This window comes from Trifolium pratense, linkage group LG7 (assembly GCF_020283565.1).
Source record: "Trifolium pratense cultivar HEN17-A07 linkage group LG7, ARS_RC_1.1, whole genome shotgun sequence".
Taxonomy (NCBI): Eukaryota; Viridiplantae; Streptophyta; class Magnoliopsida; order Fabales; family Fabaceae; genus Trifolium; species Trifolium pratense.
This window is the reverse complement of record NC_060065.1, coordinates 21,037,093-21,060,448: the sequence shown is the minus strand read 5'-3', so window position 1 is coordinate 21,060,448 and position 23,356 is coordinate 21,037,093. Positions and strand designations below refer to the sequence as shown.

At 32.9% G+C, this 23,356-nt stretch overlaps 1 protein-coding gene across 3 annotated transcripts; it reads left to right on the top strand.

Annotated features, from left to right (window-relative positions):
- The first annotated feature begins 429 nt into the window (after positions 1-429).
- Positions 430-14,331, top strand: LOC123900023 (villin-2-like). 3 transcript variants are annotated; one of them, XM_045951313.1, is made up of 25 exons: positions 430-483; positions 698-774; positions 3,027-3,131; positions 3,543-3,642; positions 4,061-4,129; positions 4,713-4,949; positions 5,054-5,231; positions 5,318-5,450; positions 5,855-6,014; positions 6,092-6,242; positions 6,332-6,432; positions 6,519-6,677; positions 8,297-8,365; positions 8,441-8,509; positions 8,603-8,740; positions 8,837-8,965; positions 9,414-9,564; positions 9,690-9,700; positions 9,821-9,961; positions 10,042-10,173; positions 10,316-10,378; positions 11,935-12,036; positions 12,744-12,999; positions 13,512-13,678; positions 13,787-14,331. In XM_045951313.1, the coding sequence occupies exons 3-25, from the start codon at positions 3,076-3,078 to the stop codon at positions 13,898-13,900; spliced, it is 2,886 nt and encodes a 961-aa protein (XP_045807269.1). In that variant the 5' UTR covers positions 430-483; positions 698-774; positions 3,027-3,075; the 3' UTR covers positions 13,901-14,331. The 3 variants fall into 3 exon arrangements, with proteins under 3 accessions (XP_045807269.1, XP_045807268.1, XP_045807270.1); XM_045951312.1 differs by lacking the exon at positions 430-483 and having other exon boundaries at positions 573-774; XM_045951314.1 differs by lacking the exons at positions 430-483; positions 698-774 and adding an exon at positions 2,690-2,910.
- Positions 14,332-23,356: the final 9,025 nt, after the last annotated feature.

The following is a 23,356-nucleotide window of genomic DNA, read 5'->3' as shown; positions in this document are numbered from 1 at the left end:
ACGTTTCGATCCCCGCAACTGCATTTGGGAGGGGACTGTAACCACTTTATGTCAGAACTCACCTCGAACTCTGGACTACTAGGACCCCCTTCCCCTATGAACCAGAGGATGAAAACCAAAAAAACATAAAATTGTAATTAAGCTTAAATTCTAAAATAAATTTCTCATGCATTTTTTTTTGTCAAGCAGTCAGATGGCTGAAAATTTTACGTAAATAAGTAGGGTTTCCGATTCGAACTTCGACCCTACATATATAGTCGATATCTCTATCAAATGAGTTAAACTCATTAATTTTTTATTTTTCTTACTAATAACTTAATAATTAAAATTCATAAAATGCGATGTCTCCAAACTCAAATGTAATTCACACAAAAATTTATTTAAAATAAAAGTAAGATATCAGACAAAAAAAAAAAATCAAAAAAGAAACATGGTCGGTGGGATTGTGTAACGGATTGCGGCAACCTTCTCTCTCTGCTATCGGTTAGTTATTTACTTCTAATAATAATTTAAAAATCTTTTCACACGTTCTCATTTCATCACCACCATTTCCAATCCATTCATTCATTCATTCATATCAATCATATGCACATTATTAATTTCTCTGCAACTCGTTCTCTTTCTCTCTGAATAATTTCTTGTATATCTCGTTTATATGTAACCAAAAAAAAAATAATTGTTGTATATCTTTCATAAGGCGAGACATAGAGAAGATAGAAACCACACAAAGCACAACAAGAATCATCATCATCATCATCATCGCTGAGATCTCAGGTATACAATGTCATAACAATTATTGCATTTATTCAATTCAATTTCATTTTCAATTCATTATTTTTTTTTGTTATATAATGATTCGCTGTTCTTTCCGATAATTTGTTTGTGTAATGTTGTTGTAACTGATGCATTTTCGATGCGATTTGGGATCGGTTTTCATTTTCGCGCATTTATTCGTTTATTATTGTGATTTTCATATTTTGTTATTTGAAGCTACGATTAATTTAATTTCCGTATTTGAATCATCAAGTTATTGTTCAAAATTATTGGAATTTGGAATGCTGAATAGAATTTGAATATATGGAATGTTTTATTGAGTTAGCTATTAAGTTACTTTGATTTGTGAATGTTTTGTGAATGTGGAAGAGTAAATTCGTCCTCTAGTATTTACAGCATTACATACAGGGTTCTTTGAGTTTGAGCTTGCAATGCTGCTTAGTTAGGGAACAGGGAAGCTGTGAACATTTGTTATATGGGTTGTTCTGGTCACATGGAACTTGTTCATGTTTGCTTCCTTTGGTTCTGTGGTGAAAAAAAATTGATTTTGAATTAATTGATTTTGTAAAATTGATTTTAGTTGAATGTAAAGTAATTTATGTTTGGATACATTTATATAAAAGTGAGTTGAACAATAAATTTTAGTGTAACAATCACGTTTAGACTCAAAAGTTACAAATCATCAATTCTGGAGGCAAAATCAATTCTACTCAAAAGTAACCAAACATGTCAAAATCAATTTTACACCTTCAGAAATCAGAATCAACTCTGAAGCCTCCAAACGTGGAACCAAACATAGGCAAGTAATCTATATTGTAGTTGAGAGACAGCATAATGTGGAATTAATGCAATTTTGGGACACTGCGAGTATAATGCATGTTATGCTGTGAATGGATTAGTCTCATATTGTCTAGAAATGAACTAAATGGTAAATATATGTGAGATCGCCTATATATGATATATTCAATGCCTTAAAGGTTTTTTTTTGTTTACAATAGAGTTGAGGATCGAACCCGGACCTTGTGCATACTACTCAAACCCGTCAACACTAGACCAAACCCAATGCCTTAAAGTGTGGGGTGGAGATGTTGTGTCTTAAATCTTAATAGTCTCTTGGTGGTCGTAATCATTAGTCTGTTGTTGCTTTCGGTGCTCCCTGAACTCTCCAACAATGGCATGAGAGCCATGGTTGTCTGATAGGGGAATGTGAGTAGATGCAAATATAATGAATCCTTGCATTGAAAGTCATTCTAATGGGGTGGTGGAGTCGGGAAGCATATCCCTACTACATATATAGCCAAGGGAAAACTTTTGCTCAGCTTAATTTTTGTGTTGCCCATGAACCACAGTTTTAGGAAAGCAACTGTTTGCTTTCTGCAGTTATTTTGAACAACTTTTTCATGTCTTATTTGAAGGTGGTGCAATTTTAACTCACCCTATCATGTCAAAAAAAACTAATTTTCTGAATAAATCAATCAGTTTATCTCCTTTTGACTTTTTTCCTACTCTTATTGCCTCATTTTCTGTTCCCTGTATTCCTTAATGGTAGCATTTATTTCTGTCTTATATATGGTGATGAAAACTTGTGGATAAGTTGATTGGACAACTGAGTTTTGACATTGCAAAACATGGTTGTTTAGATTCTTAATCTAGCCTTACCCATGACATAAATTTTTTTTTTTTTAAAAAAGAAACATAATTTAAAGACCCACTGTGAATCATCATTAAATGCTCATATAAGTTTCCTTTTCTGTTTGTGGTAGAAAAAAGGATTTGTATAAGACTCCATCTAATAAACTGATATCCATTTAATGTTTGCTCTGGTGCCAAATTGATTGTTCTCTCCTTGATCAAGTCGTTTTCCAAATTAATAAATAGGACATACATCTGTTTGCTTCTTACACATAGAACAATATACAAACTTCAGGAAACCAATTCATATTACAAGTACCTGCAGGTGGAAAGCTGGCTTTAAACAATTGTATTCTCCGAAAATGAGACAAGAAAAAAGTTTACCTGGCTCCTGGTCTGCTTCCTTAAAATGATAATGATAGATGCAGAAAATATTTCATGTTTTGGGAAATACATGCTGCTGCTGGGGCTGTTCTCTAAACTTGATTTTATAATTTAAATAATGTAGGCATGTGCATGATATTATAGTATCGGAGAATATCCTACTACTACCTTTATCTGGATGATGTTGAATGTTTTTCTCATACTTGTTTGTTCTTAAATTTGTCTTTCTTCTGCAGTGGATTTGGCATTTGCAGAAAGTGTTTGTCGAAAAAGGAGCATTTAGCTATGTCTAGCGCTACAAAGGTTTGGGATCCTGCATTCCAGGGAGCGGGTCAGAGATTGTATCCTTTAAGTAATGGGTGATCTATAAAAATTAAGTTTTGGAAATTATATTAAAAGTTCTTTTGATATTTTCTCCATGCCAAATGTGAAATTAATTTTTTTTTCTTGCCAGAGAATAATCAACCATATTGTAATTAATCATATGTTGTTGGCTGAAAGCACGTGAATGGTTTTATACCTAATTCCCCTTCACGCAAGAACCATTTGGGCTTTAATTGTAGAGAGTTCATAGATCCACCTTACTTTTGTTAAAATCTAACTTTTATTTATATGGGTTAATGAGATCGAATTTAGACACAATCATAAAGGCTCTAATAACATTTCATGAGACAAATAACCCAAAAGATTGAATTTGTTTCATATTGAATATGTATATACTTTTAGAGGTTTTAAACTTAACTTGTTTTTAGAGGAACTGAAATATGGAGGATTGAGAATTTTCAACCGGTTCCATTGCCCAAATCTGAATATGGGAAATTCTACATGGGAGATTCGTACATCATCTTGCAGGTATGAGCTACACCTACATCCAATATTACCTTGTATGTGTGTTGTACGCAAATCCTAGAGGTTAAATGTTTTCATATTAATTATACAAAAAAAAGTTCTGGAAATGTTTTTCTTTTTCTGTTATCTACTGGATCAGATAATTGAGGTTCAACAGAAAAAAAAAAAAGAAAAGGAAAGGAGGTTTTATTGAATATCCCCCTCCAACACTGGATCAATGGTTAGGTCAAGAAGAGGAAGATACAATGGTGTCTTCCCACAAGAATTCTGGACTCTGGCCTCGCCCACCACAAAACTTACTGACACTATGAATTCTCTTGCACTCACTACTCACTCTCTTCCTCTATTTATACTTTACCTCTACTACTGTAGTTAGAGAGATAGCAAACCCAGAATTAACATAGTTTCTCTTTGTTTGCAGACAACACAGGGCAAAGGAGGTGCCTATTATTATGATTTACACTTCTGGATTGGAAAGGATACAAGTCAGGTAAGCTTGGACTTCACCTTCATCTTTTTCAGTCTCGAATCTTGCCCAAGTCAGGTTGCATTATCTATTTATTTCCTCTCATAGAAGAGGCAAGCAGAATGTTGAACCTAAGTAGAATGCTGAACCTTGTGACAATATGCTTGAAAAAAACTGTTCTAAGGTCCTTTTATGTCTATTTGGTCTTTCCCTTTCTTATTGTTTTTTTCATTCATGTTCTTTTTTAAAGAATTTTGATATGTTAGTCCGCCTTTTTATTTTCATAGGGCCTGGTTTTATTGTTTCTTGATGTTTGGAAATTGTTTCCTCAATACCCTTTTAGCAAAAAGAATAGACTTGGCTGACATCGTTGATAGAAACTGATGAATTCAGAGAATGTAGAGAAAATATTCATTGATTGAAAAATGTGTTTTTACAATGATGTGATTCTAACTTTATATACTAGTGTAGATAGAATCTAGAGTTTGTTACAGATGTAACTAACTCAGTTAGGCTAAACAGAAAGCTAACTACTTATTACAATAACTAACTAGAAGCTTCTTAGCTCTAACACTATATACTCTAACAATCGTGAATTTTCTTGTAGGATGAGGCTGGAACAGCAGCCATTAAAGCTGTTGAACTTGATGCAGCTCTTGGAGGACGAGCTGTGCAGCACAGAGAGATTCAAGGACATGAATCTGACAATTTTTTGTCATATTTTAGGCCATGTATTGTACCATTAGAGGGGGGTGTTGCATCTGGATTTAGAAAACCTGAAGAGGAGGAGTTTGAAACACGTTTGTATGTTTGTAGAGGGAAAAGAGTTGTCAGAATGAGACAGGTAATGTGGTGTCTATTCGTGAACTTCTTTGATTCTGTTTACATGCTATTTTTATTTTTATTTTGTATCATGTTTGCATGTAATCTAAAATTATGCTTTGGCAGGTCCCGTTTGCAAGGTCTTCATTGAACCATGATGATGTGTTCATTCTTGACACGCAAAATAAGATTTATCAATTCAATGGTGCAAATTCCAACATTCAGGAAAGAGCCATGGCTTTGGAAGTTGTACAGTTTCTAAAAGAAGAATATCATGAAGGGACATGTGATGTTGCAATTGTTGGTAAGGGCACTTTACCTCTTATATGATTCTGATATCTGTTTTCAGTGGTGAGTTCGTTTGTTGAAAAAAACTATCCCACATTGCAGATGATGGAAAGTTAGACACCGAGTCAGATTCAGGTGAATTTTGGGTCCTCTTTGGTGGTTTTGCTCCCATTGCAAAGAAGGTAATCGGTGAGGATGATATCATTCCAGAGGCAATTTCTGCTCAGTTATATAGGTATGTTGATTTTGTTTTCCACTTTTCCTCTGCCAATCCCCACCACCGCCTTGAATTTTCCATGAAGCACCCATTTCCAGAAGATTATATAACTCGTGATATTATGTTTTTTAACCAAAGACCATATTATGCAATCAAAACAATGGAATTTGGTAGCTGTATTTTAATTTAGCAAGTCTGTATGTCATCTAATTTGCATGTATGATAAAATAATATAGAGAAGTTATTATTAATCAATTGCCTGTTATCTGATGATAGGAACCGGAGAATATAGAAGAAAATGGTATTTAATGATATAATATTTCTGTTACATTCCAGTTATTTGAGAGATGTGATTCTCTCCTTCTCCTGCTCTAGATTCCTTTCCGAAACTTCGAAAAACTTTATATCACATTTCCTTGCAGTATCATTGATGGTGAAGTCAAGTCCGAGGAAGGTGAACTTTCTAAATCACTGTTGGAGAACAACAAATGCTATTTACTGGACTGTGGTGCCGAAGTATATATCTGGTGTGGGCGGGTAACACAAGTGGAAGAACGAAAAGCAGCTTGCCAAGCAGCTGAGGTAAGTCATTATAGAATCTAGGTCTTCATGTATTGTTAAAAGATGATTTGTTAACTTAACTAATATAATATCTCCAGGAGTTTCTTTCAAGCCAAAATAGGCCAAAATCTACAAAGATAACAAGGATTACTCAAGGTCATGAGACGCGTTCATTTAAGTCCAACTTTGATTCTTGGTCATCAGGATCTGCTGGTACTGTTGCCGAGGATGGAAGAGGGAAAGTTTCAGGTGGACAAAATTAATTGTCAATTGTACTTTGGTTTGCCTTTGTGTCTAACAAATTGTACTGATAAGTTTGCTATTTTATGTACTGTCAGCATTGCTTAAGCAGCAAGGGATAGGTGTCAAAGGAATGGCAAAAGGTACCCCTGTAAATGAGGATCTACCACATTTGCTTGAAGCAGGTGGAAAGATGGAGGTACGTTTATATAATTTACGTCATAAAGTTTCCCATTTTAAATTAAATTGTCACCTGTGAACTAGTATATAATTTAACAATCAAAGGTATGGCGAATCGATGGAAGTGATAAGACCTCATTGCCGAATGAGGATATTGGTAAATTTCATAGTGGAGATTGTTACATTGTAATGTACACATACCATTCTGGTGAGAGGAAAGAAGATTACTTCTTGTGCTGCTGGTTTGGCAAAGACAGCATTGAGGTAATTTGTGAGCATTTTAATTTCTATTTGCCAGTCATTTTTCAGTGCTAACACCACTAAGACAGACCAAAAAAATTTATAATTGAAGTTACTGCCGACTTTGATATTGTGGTAGTGGTTGACATTCTGCACATTGAATAAGGGCTCATTTGGCCCAGCTTTTTTTTAGAGCTTATGCAATATAAATTAAGTTTTATGCTATTTTATAAGTTCACACTAGTGAAAATTGTCATTTTATAAGCTATTTTATGATAAACTACCTTGACAAACTTATAATAATAGATAAAAATTGCATAAGCTGTTTGCATAAGCTCTAAAAAAAGCTGGGCCAAACGAGCCCTAACTCTACTAGGGGATAGACTACAAATTCTCTTAGGTTTATTTAGTGTTGGTGAGATATCTTGTATAGCAGTAGTCAAGCTTTAATCTGTATAATAGTATAATTTCAAAAAGTGTTGGCAGTGCTCGACATTTATATCAAACAATCTATACCTATACAAATAATATTTAAGCAATATATTGTAGAAACCATACATCATCTATTGGAATTTTCAAGCTAGGGGGATAGGAATAATTAAGTCATTTCTTGAAGACCATGGGTTTTTTAAGGGATAAAGTAGTGCATAGCCGGTATGGATCAAAGCACAAAATTATCCCTTATGTCCCAAATTTTCTTTTACTAAAAGGGAAATATGAATTCATAACCCTCAATCTTGGTGAGCTAAACAACTAGCTTATTTAATGAGTAATTACAACGAGGGTAAAATATACTCCTTTAATAAACCATTATACATGTGTGTGGGGGTATCATCAAGGGAACAAAAGTAAAATGAACGGAGAGCAATTAAGTCCTTTAATACAGAATTGCAAATGCAGTTCTCCAATCTATTTTTCACATATGTTGAGGTGACATTCAGTAAAAACCATTTGCTAAGCATCAAAGAGAAGATAATATTTTTCCCAACAAACATAATAAGGACTCATATTTACACATTTATCCTACAAAAATGCTGTTCCTTGGAAATAATATTTTCTTCTTGTCCTCTTTTCTTATGTGTTGCTTGTTTACCACATAAAAGTGTGAAATAGTGTCTGTCTCTAACAGGGTAGGTGTTATTTAGTTTTTGCAAGGTGGGATTCTATTGATGGATTAATATCTTAAACTGTTGAATGTATTCTCTATTCATATAGTATATCACCCAGATTTTTTGTTGATCTATATATACACTGTATTTATGAGTTTAAACTTGATCTGCATAACACATGACAACTTAACCAACCTTCAGAAAAATAGAGAAGAACATAGCTTGTTAGTATGAATAATTATTTGCATGAAACCACATGAATTTGGAAGCAACAAATGGTGAATTTTTTACCTCAGAATGGTGATTGAAAAAATATATATGGAGGTAGAAAAACACCAGCAGCACAACCTTACAAAACAGTTTTCATACTTGTTTGCATATATTAAAATATTGTATATCTTCATATTATATTATATCTATCACGGTTTCTCAGTGCTTATCTTTTTCAAATTGTATTTTTCTATTTGTACTTCTTTGTGGAATGGAATATGTTAGTTTTGAATCCTTTTGACCTTGGTTAAATTTCTTATTTAGGAGGACCAAACAACGGCTATTCAGTTGACTAATACTATGTCCAACTCTTTGAAGGGTAGACCTGTTCAGGTACTGTAATCTGAACTTTGACCTGAGGATTGTGCTTGGAAATTGTATATAATTATTTATTGTTGTTGCTTTCAGGGTCGCATATACGAAGGTAAAGAGTCGCCACAATTTGTTGCTCTTTTCCAACCCATGGTAGTCCTTAAGGTATCATGGAGCAAATGTGTATGGTGTTTTCAGTTACATATCTAGTAGTATAACTTACTGATCACAAATTTAAATGACTTATGATTGTTTTAGGGAGGTTTGAGCACTGGATACAAAAATTTAATAACAGATAAAGATTTATCTGATGAGACATACACAGAAAAATCTATTGCACTTATCCGAATTTCTGGAACTTCCATCCATAACAATAAGGCAGTGCAAGTTGATGCAGTATGTACCATGAAATCATTCGTTTTTCCCCCATTAGCATGTTTCTAGAGCCTTATCTCCTTTATAATCCACCATAATTATGTTATTCTTTTTCAGGTGCCATCTTCATTGAATTCTACAGAATGTTTTGTCTTGCAAACTAGCTCAACAATTTTCATTTGGCATGGGAATCAGGGTTCCTTTGAACAGCAGCATCAGGCAGAAAAGGTTGCAGAATTTTTAAGGGTAAGATCTGTTTCCTCCATGTTGTGGACATTCTTCCAAATTATTTGAGCACTACAATAGTAATTTAAATCATAACCAAGCTTCAATTTTACTAATTCAAACTCTTTTGAGTGTTTACTGAAAAGAGCATCCTTATTAATTATCATGTTAGGTAAATTGTATTTATTTTTATTGATACATTAATTTAATTATTATTTTCTACTGCAACTTCCAACACAGAAATGTACTTTTAATAATATATTATTTTATGTTCATATTTATGCAATCAACTTTTGAATTTCTATTTATACCGTATTGGTTACCAAAAGGGTGAATTGTTCAAACTGACTTGACATGACTATATCCTTCTGGTTAAACCTAAGTGCCTTGCTCGTGGTTTCCTGAGACGGCTTCGTTTTTGCACCTGTGATCTGCATCATTTGCTAATGTGATATTTGTCCATGTTCAGCCAGGAGTTACTTTAAAGCATGCTAAAGAAGGTACAGAGAACTCAGCTTTCTGGCTTGCACTAGGAGGAGAAAAACAAAGTTACACCAGCAAGAAAGTTATTAATGAGGTTGTTCGAGATCCACATCTTTTCACCTTATCATTTTATAAAGGTACTTCTTTATAAAAATAAAAATAAAATGTTATGCTACAGCATACTTATTTATTTTATATTTGAATATACTGACAGTTTTTTATTTTGTTTATTCTTTTGCACTGTGAAATGTGAATCTACCAGGAAAGTTACATGTGAGTTTGTTAGTACAACTTTTTATAAAACATTTACTTCTGTCTTTAGGAATTTTGTCAGTAGGAACTTTTGGGGCTTCTTTATGCCTTCTAAATCTACTTTTATATTTTGTTCTGCAGGTAGAAGAGATTTACAACTTCTCCCAAGATGATTTGTTAACAGAGGATATCCACGTACTTGACACACATGCAGAAGTGTTTCTTTGGCTTGGTCAGTGTGTTGACCCAAAAGATAAGCAAGATGCTTTTGAAATTGGCCAGGTAAAAATAATTCAATGATTTTGATTCTCATGTTCCCTCCTACTTCAAGTTCTTGATTTATCCTTGAAACTTTGCCTCAGAAATACATAGATATGACTGCATCTCTGGAAGGACTATCTCCACGTGTACCCTTATATAAAGTAACAGAAGGGAACGAACCTTTCTTTTTCACAACATACTTTTCATGGGATTGGGATTATACAAGAGCTAAGGTATGTCCGTAGGAATTAGAATGGCCGCTTTGGTTTGTTCTTTGCTTAAAATTAAAATAATAACCCTTCTCGTTCTTTTCCTTATCTTCCACTGTAAGTCACAATATTAATTTTACATGATTTATTTTCCTTACAACTACAGATTCTTGGGAACTCATTTCAGAAAAAGGCGTCGATATTCTTTGCGACTGGCCACGCCTTGGAGGTATAGTCCTGATTTTTATTTTTGGGAAAAATGAAGCTGTTAAAAAACCTGAAACATGCAAAGTAATGCAGTTAACATCAACAGAATATAGTTTTATATTTACAACAAAATCAGCAGTTGAAACGTAACTTCTATTATGAGCAATGTCTTTATTTGCTTGATCCAGCAATTGTTTCTACTTCATGTCAAGTTGCTTTTGGTGAATTCATATTTTACTTTGTTCGAATTATGAGAGAAGATAAACTGATTTCATTAAACCTCTTACAAGTTACAACAACTGAATCAAACCAAGCTATATTTAGAGATCTATTGATCTGCCAGCTAATGTAACTGCATAATTGTAACTAACTGAATTTCAGTTAGTTACTGAACCAGAAAAGTCTAAAAGCAGAATAAAGCTGCGAGTAATACTATATCATAATACACCCTGCAAGCTCAAGAGAGGTGTGAACCACAGAAGTAATGGGTCACGTACTATGAGGATGTCAGCGTGCTGCATGTGTGACCTCACATTCAATCACAGAATAGCTAGATGATAAGAGCTTGCTATGGAGTCAAGTAGAACCCATCGCACTTTTCTCACAGTTGAGGATTGTGATGATTGACGTGTATCCGATGCTTGCAGCTCCTGCGAACAGCAAGATCAACAAATTCTCTCATGGCTGTGATAATTGATATCAAACACGATGATTACACATGCTATTGGTTGCACTTGCACTTGGCAACTGTGGGGAAAAATACATAACTACTTCCATGACGACACACTTGCAAAGGCTTGGCAGCTTTGCACTGAACTTTGCAACTAAGCTCTAGATACCTTGTTAGAATTCTGAGAGAAGATAAACTGAATAGAATTTCATTAATCAAGAATGAATAACTGTAACTAACTCAAAGTAGTTAAATTAGTTACAGAAGTAAAGGTTTTAGAATATAACACAATACAAATGTCTAATGCAGACTAAAGCTTCTAGTAAATTTATGCTCTAACACTCTTAAACAATGCTCTGTGATAAAGTTCTTCAGAATTTTTTTTTCTTTTTTTTTTTTTTGAATGGCAAATTGTTAGTTGTTAGTATATTACAATGTTAGTTCAACTAGCTTAACCAGTTGAGCTTACACAAAGTCATATTGAACCCAAGGCATGACCCTAACATCTAACCCATAAGAGAGGGATGAAAATTACAAGAGGGGGTATTCAACTCAACCCCTACAAAACAAACCAACTTTTACTTTGTTTGCCTTTATCAGATTTTCTGACATTTCCTAGATATTACATTATAAATTAAGAAACACCATAAAATGCCAAGCAATTTGTACATAATAAATCCATTTCTTACCTTCGTAGCCCTTTTATATATATATACAAAAATGTTATTTTGACAACTGTTCATTCTTTATAATCTCTATTTTCCACTATTTATTTTCTCAATATTACATAAAGCTTGTGCAGATGTAATACTATCATATCAATATGATTTCTGAATTTATTTTAGAATAATTGAAATGTTGTCTGTGTCTCTATCTGCTTAACAAGGCTAAACTGATTCTGGTGACAGGATAAATCAAATGGGCCAAGTGGAGGGGAACCTAGACAAAGGGCAGAAGCTTTGGCTGCTTTAACTTCTGCTTTTAACTCAGCGTCTGAGAAAACGAGTCTGGTATGGTCTTTTCTGCTTTAAATACTGGTGAAGTTTTAGCATTCCTTTTTCTTTGTGAATGGATCAGAGAGAACAACAGGTTCATACTCAATTGACCTTGTTGCTGGTGCTATTCTTTGCATTGTTCTAAAAAATTTGTTACTGGTGCTATTCTTTACTTTATTCTAATATTGCTCTTTTTTTTTTTTGTTTTTTGCTTACATTTTTTTTTTTTGTGATTCTGATGGGAACTGGCCGAGAATAGAAACAAATTTCACAATACGAATACTTTATTGATAATAATTCTGGAGAATTATTCTAAACCAGAATATTACACATAGACACATTACACTAATTATTGAAAATAGTACTGAATAACAAGACACAAATACACCAAGATTCGAGAGCTTGGCCTCTCTCCTTCCCAAATGTTCGAGAGTTGGGTCTCTCCCACTAACCAACCAATTAATAACTTTCAGATAACCCTATTTTGTCTGACCCCTTTCCTATTTATTCTTCTTACAACAGAAAATCCACACACTAGAAAATAACTGCTAATTAATAATTACAAACTGCCCAAAATAACTGCCAATTGACATAGAAACTGACTGATCTAACAGTTGCGCTTTGGTAGACTTTTTTTTTTATAGACTGGTTTCTCTGTTTTCACTCATGATTCAATTTTTTTTTAAACGGACTCGTGATTCAATTAATTTGCACTATTGCAGTCACAGGAGAGATTGAATGAGTTAATCCAAGGAGGACCAAGACAAAGAGCGGAAGCTTTAGCTGCTTTAAACTCTGCATTTAATTCTTCATCAACAACAAAGAAAGTTACTCCTAGGCCATCTGCAAAAGGTCAAGGATCACAAAGAGCAGCCGCTGTAGCTGCTCTTTCATCAGTTCTTACGGCTGAGAATAAACAATCACCCGATGCCTCTCCAAGGGCCAGCCGCAGTCCTATTCCAGAGAGTAGCCTTTCTGGTAATAATTGCAGTTTTCTTTATGCAAGTCGGATGCTTAATACAATGATTTCGACCACTGGTCCTCTTTCTTTTTTTCCATATATTTACACAATAAGTTTGTGGGGTTGAACATTTCACAACAACATACTGTTATGTTTCTCTTTCTAACAGTTTATGTAGATCTTTTTTGGTGAATATTATTCATGTGAAGTGTTTAATCATAATTATAAATACTGCAGTCAAGTGAATTCATTTCAATAGCTAGGATTTTGTCCAAGGTCAAATAAACTAGAGTGAAGATCTTAGTTCTATATTGCGCTTAATTTTTTGGATGCATTAAAAAACCCTGGCCTATTGAGATTCAAGAGAAGAAACATCATGACATAATTAAATAAACTGCATGCTTTTACTTCCCCCTCAAGGAATATTCATAGTCAATAGACAGTGTTGCATTAAAAATGCTTGACCCGTGTTTGCACAACCATTTCTGTGTGCTTCTGGTTTTTTTATTAGTTGGAGTTTTTGCTGCAGAATCTGGTATTGATGAAGCCGGATCTGAAATTGATGAAGCCGAATCTGAACATGAAAATGTGGAGGATGGAAACAATGACCAAAGTAGTCAGTTGACATTCAGTTATGATCAGTTAAAGACTACATCGGGCAATGATGTGTCTGGAATTGATCATAAACGAAGAGAGGTTAGTCTTTCTTTCCAAATTCTAATGACAGGCATACGATTTCTCTCGTTTGGTTTTATGATAGTATTATGTAACATGTTTGCTTAATCTCCCCTTCTTGTTGATCAGGCCTATCTGTCAGATGAAGAATTCCAAACTGTATTTGGAATGGTAAAAGAAGACTTTTATAAATTGCCAAGATGGAAGCAAGAAATGCTGAAAAAGAAATTGGAATTGTTCTAGACTTGACATGATGAGTGACACATATGCTTCTTTAACTAAAATTACCTTTGGATAATACCAAAAAAAAAAAAAAAAAGAATAACCTTTGGATTCATATGAATAGTGTTTTGCTTAAAAGGCTATAATTATGATAGAGCTGTGGTTAGTGAGTATACAAGTTTGAATGTGATGCTGCATGGAGAATGATTTTAGTTTCCCATTTTAACTGCTGCTGCCTCTTGGAATTATGAAGACACTAGAAACTAACGGGTCCATTCTTTCATTTTGTAAGTTTGTTTTTTAAAATAAGTGGGTTATTTTCCCTTCTTTTTATTGGTTAGAAAGGTGGGGGTGATATGTATTGCATTTTATTTTATATATATTGAATTACAAATATGATGAAATACTGAAAGAAAATAAAGTTTGTTATTTTTACTCATGTATATGAAGTTAAATTTTTTTAACGAGGTTTTTATTATTTTTATTATTATGGATGCTAATTAGATTCCCGTAGGGATTGCCTCGTTTGAGGGGCCCAAAAATGGGTGTATTTTTTCCCAAGGATGGAGGAGAAAGTCTTCTCGGAAGAGGTTTGGGACGTGAACAAAATTTTATCCCCTATCCTATGAAGACATCGTCCCTAAACACTTTTTTAAAATAACACTCACATGTGCATATTCAAGCACTTTATGCTCCCTCGAGTCTTTAATATAAAAATTGTATGATTGATGTATTTTTTTCTATATCATCAATCATTCAATGAACCTAAAAATTAATTATTTTTCTTATGCTAATTGGTGCCTCCGGATCAAGAGTTAAAAAAGGCAAAAAATAGTCATTTTCACATTGAAATAAGTATTATTTATACTTTTAAAAAGTAAAATACACAAGCTTCAAAACTTGTTTACCATCAGTCCTTAACTAGTGCCCCGGGTTTATGTTAGTATTTTCCTATATAATATTTATGTATATTTTTACTCGATTTGTGTATAAATTTTGTTTGTATGTTATGTTTATTGTTGTCACAATTCTCACAGTACTGCTTAATTTTTTCATGTGTTTTATAATTAAACTTTAATTTATTTTTTTACAATCAGTTTAGTGAAAATAATATGAAATTGATAATTTTTCTAATGTTGATGGGTCCCCACGGCAATTGTGGGGATCCACGGGACGGATAAAGAATATTTTTCAAAGCGAAAAATGAGGATACAGGTGAATATCATTTTAGATGTGCGGAAAGGAGTGGAAAAGTAGTTCTCGTTATGGATGGCAATGCGTAAGGTATGAGTATGATACTATAGTACTCATCCCCATACCTGCAATTTGAAAAATTACTCGTATTCATCCTCATACCCGTGTGGATAACAATCTTTGTACCCGTGCTCATACCATATGGGTACCTAAGTACCCATACATGTACCTGTACCCGTTACCTGCACTTTTGGTATAAATAAATTGATCAATTATAAAATATTTTAATAAAAAATGCAAAGATTTTAATGTTGACTTATAAAAACTATAAACAACATTATTAATAACCTTATGCTAAAGTTCATATATTTGTTGACATATTTACATTGTGTTTGCGTTATGTTATAAAATAAACATTTTTATTAAAAGTGTGTAATAGTTTAATAGTTTTTTTTTTTAAAAAAAATTGATATACATATATTGTTATATAATAATATAAATAAAATAAATAAATATATATTATGTGGGTATGGAGAGGGGTGGGTACTAAGGTACCCGTACCGGCACCCATACCCGCTCGTTTTTGTGGGTAATTATTCATACTCGTGCCCGTATTCAAAATGCAGGATTTTTTTTGCATTGAAAATGCGGGTTTTTACCCTACCCGTTGTTGGTATTTTTTGCGGGTACCCACTGGATATGAGTAAAACTGCCAAACTTACTCCGGGTTCAATCTTTGTCTCATTGACATTCCTAATTATTATTATTATTATTATTATTATTATTATTATTATTATTATTATTATTATTATTAAGGTTAATTGTGTTTTTCGTCCATGTAAGTAAACTTGGATTTTAGTTGTTATAAATTATCTTCACAATTTGTATCTACAAAATTTTAACCCGTAACTTCTCATCCTTCTTTAACTTTGTCACCATTTTAGATCGTGAGTTGACATAGGTTCAGTGATGTGGCACATAAGAAGATTATGTTTGTCTAGATCTGCACTCAACAAATCATTGAACCTATAGATGATCATTTCATCCTCTATACAACATAGAAGATTAGAAAGTCAAAGTCAATGTCTATGGATATTTCTTGAAGACATTCATCCTCTGTGTGAACTCATCTTGATTCTGGCTCAAGGAAATATAAAGAATGAAAACATCGATCCGTTGAATAAAGGAAATATCATACAAAAAATATTTTCTACAAACGGTCATATCACACAAATCAATATACTACAAAAGTGTGATTTAATGACAACGATATCTAAGTTATGGTGGCGTTTACAAATTACAATGGTCAAGTAAGGTCTTTTGCCATGAAGGTCAAGTTGATGCAATGGCCATTGATATATTTTTATTTTAAATGAGTGGCTACGATTGAAGAAAGGCAACCTGTTGTAATTTCTTTCACTTAATAATATGAAAATTGCTTTTTAGGCCCCCTATATTACTCTCGGGCCCCCCATCTTGACCATTTTATCCTTGAAACAAATTTGGATATTATAATACGAAATTGTATATGTTCGTATTCTAACTATCGAAATCAGATGACAACCTAACAGGCAACGCGTGCACAGTAGAAAGGTATGTTCGGCGACTAAGTTACCAAGGTAGTCTATTTCGTTTCACAGCTATCGAACCATGCTATTCACAGGGAATCCTTGCGCAAAAGAAAAATTCAGGATTAATTTCAGGAAGCAAAAGAAAAATTCAAGAAAGAGATACGGTAACAAACAACTTCAATCTAGATGTTGTAACATAAACCACTCCATTGAATTGCGTTAATCAACCTCAACTTCACCCTACAACTTCAGAGAATCATCAAAATCACAAACAGATAAAGCAAAATTTAGATCTTGCACGTAGTTCAGACGCAACAAACAACAATGAATTCTGGCACGGAATTGAAAGAGAGAAGAATTTCGAGATCGCGAAGAACAACGATGAACTAAGATTCAGATCTAGGAGAGTAAGAACAAGGAGAAAATGTGATGTATTGATTTTCTTTTGAGTTGAATTGAACGAGAATGAAGACGGGAGGATAAGAGGAGCAGAGGCATCGTTTTGGCTTAATTGCGTTTCGAATCTGATATTCCAAATCTGTTTTGCACTATTTTGATTTCGGTTTGTATAATACAAACCAAACCTATGTCCAAAAGTAGGGGTATTTTTGGGTTTTGGGGGGGGTTTGGAAGCACTACGGGGCCTAAAAAGCAATTTTCTAATAATATTTATATGATTTATATTGTTGGACTGGAATTGTTTGTTGTGGGTTTTCGACTTGGAATGTTTGGCCTAATAAATATTTAAAGTAATCATTCTTAATGAATTAAGCTAGTAAATATTTAAGATAATTCACACTTCTCCACATTTAAATGTGTGAGAGTCTAGCCACTAGGCTATTAGACCAAAAAATATATATTTAAGGTAATCATTCTTAATGAATTAAGTTTAAAAAATTGGAGAGATTTTTTTTGGTGAACCTATCATTAAAACTAGATTTCCGGTCAAATTGTTATTACGATCTGTCTATACATCCGGAGTCCGATGATCAAAATTTTTTTCTCATTTGTTTGTTAGTCCAATTAGGTGACAATGAATTGTCGGATTGATAAAATTTGAAATCTCGAGTCAAAATCAGTAGTTTTAGTTAAACTTTATGACAATTTCATTAAGACTAGGTTTCCAATGAGACTGTTATTACAATTTGTTTATACATCCGGAGTCCGATGATCAAAATTCTTTTTCTCATTTGTTTGTTAGTCCAATTAGGTGATATTGACCGGTCGGATTGATAAAATTCGAAATCGATAGTTTTAGTCAAACTTTATAACCCTTTTATTAAGACTAGGTTTCCGATGAGACTATTATTACCATCTATGTATACATCCGGATTCCGATAATCAAAATTATTTTTCTCATTTGTTTGTTTGTCCAATAGGTGATATTGAACTTTCGGATTGATAAAATTCAAAATCTACAATCAAAATCGGTAGTTTTAGTCAAACTTCATAACCATTTCATTCTCTTTCAAATTTTGTTAATGTATTTTTTAAAACTTATTTTTTCTAGTCAAAATTGAATTTCATATTTCTAGTCAAAGTTAAAATTTTTGGCGCAAAACATTCAAATTTTCAGTTTTTGTAAATTTAAATTTTGGAGTCAATTTTTTTTTTTTTGACATTTCTCACGAAATGTTCGTCGGAGAAGTTTTGGAAAAAATTTGATTATTTTTGGCGCAATTTTAAAAAAATTATTTTCATTTAATTTCGTAGGTAATGTGCATGACTCACGCTAGCGTAGATTGTGCCTGACACAAATGCGTTTCCTACGAAGTTTGTCGGAAATGTTGTAGGAGTTAACTTTTTACCTACAAAGTTGTTCGTCGAAAATGCTACATTTCCTACGAAAATAGGCACTATTCCTATGAAATATTTCGTAGGTAATGCGGAGGATTCTAGTAGTGTGTATATTTGAGATTGTGATTGACACAAATGCGTTTCCTACGAAGTTTGTCGAAAATGTTGTAGGAGTTAGCTTTTTACATACAAAGTTGTTCGTTGGAAATGTTGTCGGAAATGCTACATTTCCTACGAAAATAGGCACTATTCCTACGAAATTTTTTGTAGGTAATGCGGAGGATTCTAGTAGGAGTGTATATAAATATAGATGTCCTACCAACTGAACTAAGCTCACAAAATTAAATTTTTAAACTTATTGTTACACCAACTAGTCCAGTTTGAACAGTTAAATATTTGAGATTCAATAATAATTCAGATTTCCGAAATTTAATCGGCTTTATCATTTTAAATGATCATATTTTATCTTCTTTATGCAAAATTAATATAATAATATATAATAAGCATCATTTTAAGTAAAGATATACGAATGTTTTTACAAACAAAAAGTGTACGGTGAAACTCACATGGCTCAAGACAAATCCCTCTAAGATTCAAGCTGGTACAGGTCTATCACATTGGACATATAAAAACTTTTGACCACAATATATTTGATATTTCCCATAATAAATATATAGGTGCAAGCAAATCTAATTTGTTCGGTGGAAATGAGTAGGAAGCAAGGGGGATTCTATCACTCAACTAAGTCGGCAATTCAATGAGCGAGACACGAACTCAATGGTAGAACAATGAAAGCAATAGTAGCACTCGCCATACTTAGATGGTCCGGACCTTTGAGCTCTGTGCCTTTCAAAGTCAAAGTAGCAAAATACAATCCCTAAACGGTAGGTTTTATTTTTCAAATATTTTAATGATATAACCTGTTGGACCTCCACCTGTAGGTAAATTCTCAACTTGATCATGGTGAACAAAAAACTTAGTTGACCAGGCTAAATGCCACCCTAAGTCAGTTGCACTAAACGACAAAAGATAGTACAAGGTACAATACCTCAACCATTAACATTTGTACTATTAGTAGCAACGACTATAACAATTAACAACGACACTTTCTCTATTTGTCTATAAATAGAAAAGTCATTTGAAATTGGATGTGTGTGTAACAACATCACCAAAAGTGTGCATATGTAAGAAAACATATGTGGGTGATAACTGCAAAAAAGAATGAATGTGCAAACACTAAGTGAATGGAAATCACCAAGGTCGCATAATTGTCTATCACATGTTCTTTCATCAAATTGCTTCCATTCTCTGCACTTAGAACTTCAATGCACCAAGAATAATGTGCAATCATGACAACTCAACAAGTGAGTTTCATGATCATATGTGCAAATGAAAACGCACTAAATACCTTGAGCTTTTTAGGTGTGAAGAATACATCTTGCATCTTTGTCCTTTTTTATAAGACTCTTTTCAAATTTTCAAGGATATTAATTATTATTTTTTCCATACATATCTCTAATTATAGTCCATATTTTTCTACAATCTGTAATAAATACTCTAAAAACACATTAACTCATTACTCCCTCCTTCCCAACGGTAGTCACATTCGGTCACCTTTTTTCTATTCTCTCATCTCCTAAGTTCTAACCCTAGCCGTCACCTTTTTTCTTCTTCTTAATTTATCAAAGAGGGGTGATTTCAGGTCAAATCTTGACCTAAAATCACCCCTCCAAATTGTTTTTTCTTTCTCGTTGTTAAATAAGTGTGATTTTTCACATATTTGTTTGATTTTGTGTTATTTGTTATCCCGTCCTTGTGCGGTGTATTCTGTTGTGCCGTCTTTGTGCGGTGTATTTTGTTTTCCCGTCTTTGTGCGGTGTTCATTTGTTTCAGGTTGAAGGATTAGATCCGATCAAGTACAAATCTATCCAATGTCGACTTTTGTGTCATCAACGCTGCAGATCTGGGGGCATGGACATTCCAGACACTTCAATATAGTCATATATGTAGGCTTATGTAATTTGCCGTTTTATGCTATTAACATGGATGCTGTGAGTTTGTTTGCAGATTCATCCTTTTTGTTTTTAGCAAATTTGAATTTGTATTACATCGATGTACTCTATCAGTTTGAATGAATGAATATTCTTTATTTTTAGTCAAAAAAAAAAAAAAGGGAAAAAAGCCCATTTTTTTGTCCCAAATTATAAGGGAAAAAATCATTTCCAAGAATGTTTTTTTCCTTATTTTCATAAAATTAAATGCAAATTGCATTTAATTTCTTCCCTCTCTCATTTTCTCAATAAAAAACAACCGATAAAAATTGTTTTTACATCCTCCTATGCAACTTATTCCAAGGAAAACCCACAAAAACATACTTCAAATTCTCATGTTTTACTTTTTCTTAATAAGTGTGATTTTTTTATTTTGCCTTATAATTTGGGACGGAGGGAGTATCTTTTTTTATGGATAAAATTGTACAAACAATATTAATTGACAATAAATTAAATACTACAAATCACGTTCTTAATCTCTGCAATTTTCTCAAAAAGGTCTTATATTTAAAGACGGAGGTAGTATTTTATATTTTTATATCAACAAAAGTAAATATTTTGATTTTATAACAACAAAATATACATGCTTTAAAAAAAGACTCATTAAACATTGTTGTTTTAAAAGATTTTTTTTACTAAAGTATCCTTTGACTAAATATTGTTTTTTAAAAGATTTTTTACTTAATGTAACCTTTGAAATTTTATATTTTTTCACCTAATATTAAAATGTATTATATTTCTAACCATTATAAAAGGGTATAAAAACCATTTAAATAATAAATACTCTCTCCTGATCTTTTTAAAATAGACAATTGAGTAAAAAAAATGTATTTGGTCTATATTATGAACTAAATACATCAACTTTTATTGATTCAATTGTCTCGTATAAAAAAGATCGGAGGTAGTACATTTAAAATGTGTAATGCTTTTTATATTTGAAAAACAAATTCTTCTAAATTTTTCTTATATAAGAGTAGTAGTGAAGAAATGAGTGTGTATTAATCTACTTAATTTTGTTTTATCGAGTAACAATGATGCAAGATGAAAGAAACAAGGTGGTAATGGAAAAGATGAAAAAATCTATCTTGTTTCGTATGGTAGCAACCAACCAAAATTCTAGCTCCACTATCAACTCTCCAAATGTCTCATCTTTCATTGACAATCGTCTTCAACAAGTTTTCAAATCCTTCAACACCCCCACTCATCCTCCTTATGATTTAGTATATAACTCTCTTAATTTCTTTTTGTTGATTTTCTTTATTTCATATAAAGTCAGCTATATTATTTTCTATTATGTTGGAAAGTTAACGAGTTTTGCTTAAGAACAAATCATTTGGAAGAATTTCAGTTCGATATTTATGTGAAACAATTTTTTTGCATATTTTAATAACTTTTGGGCTAAATTTTGAATTATCGAGACTCTTTCCTTTGTGATCCTGAAGATTAATCAAAACCAAATATTGTTTCTCTATTTTTATTTCTTTAATGTATTTCAATTAAGTTAAATAATCTTGCAATATTTTGTTTTATTTTTTGGTTGTATATATGTAGATGATAAAGAGAGCAATGAAGGAGTTGAACGAAGAATGTGGGTCGACCGAGGAAGCAATCTCTGAGTTTATAAGAAGGGAATATGGTGAAGATTTACCATTCGCCCACACAACTATACTTTATGCTCAGTTGGAAAATAGGGTTGGGAATAGGCCAGGCGGCCTACAGGGGCCTTCGGCCTGGCCTATATAAGCCTGGCCTGGCCTGGCCTGGTTATTAAAAATGCCAGGCTTAGGCTTTGAAAACGGTCTGTTTACATAAATAGGCCAGACTTAGGCTTCTAAAAAGGCCTACGAAGCCTGATAGGCCGGCCTGTTTATAATAATTATTATTTATATAATATTATTATTTATATCTTATAAAAAAATATTATTTATATAAATATTATTAACTTTTAATTATTGCGACTTTTCGTAATCGTATTTGTTATTTGATTAGTTTTTAATTATTGTGTTAATTATATTATTAGCTTTTTCTTAATGTTGTAGAAATTATAAAAATTTAAATGTGAACTTTTTAAGGCCTGTTTAGCCTATTTAAAAAAACTATATAGAGAAGTTTTAATGTAACACAGGCTTTTAAACAGGCTACAAGGCCAGGCCAGGCTTTTAAAAGGCTCAGGCCAGGCCAAAAAAAATATCATTTGATAGGCCACATGCCAGGCTTAGGCCTGAAAAAAAATCGTAGGCCAGGCTCAGGCCTGTCAAGGTCTGGCCTGGCCTGGCCTGTTCCCAACCCTATTGGAAAAGCTTTGCAGTAATGAGGATATTGTCTGTAAGAAAGGGAAATATGTTCTTAATTTTAAAAATGATGTGACTGAGATGACGTCGAGAAGAGGAGGAGGAGATGTAGAAGAAGAAACTTCGATCTTATAAACCAATACTCTAACGGAAAGTTACCTATTCATTGAATTTATCAACAAAACTTGAAAGTTTGTGGCATTAAGGAGTGTGATATATGTATCCACAAAAAAAAAGAGGAGCGTGATACATTAAATGACTGTAATTTCCAAGACATTAATTTCTTTTTTTGACGCAATTTTCAAGACATTAATTATCATCATATTTCCAAGACTACCAAGATCAACGACTACTCAAAAGATCTTGATCCTCTCTAGCCATCTCTCTCTAATGTTTCTCATCATACATTGATCTCAATCGTTCATACACCAATTAATATAATTGACTGCATGTGCTAAATTGAGATAAATGGTTGAGATTGCAACAACACCATTCTGGTATTGCGGATGGTGCAAACTCTAATTCAAATCCCCTCTGTCCAGTGGCGGAATTGAGAATTTTTTTTATAGAGTG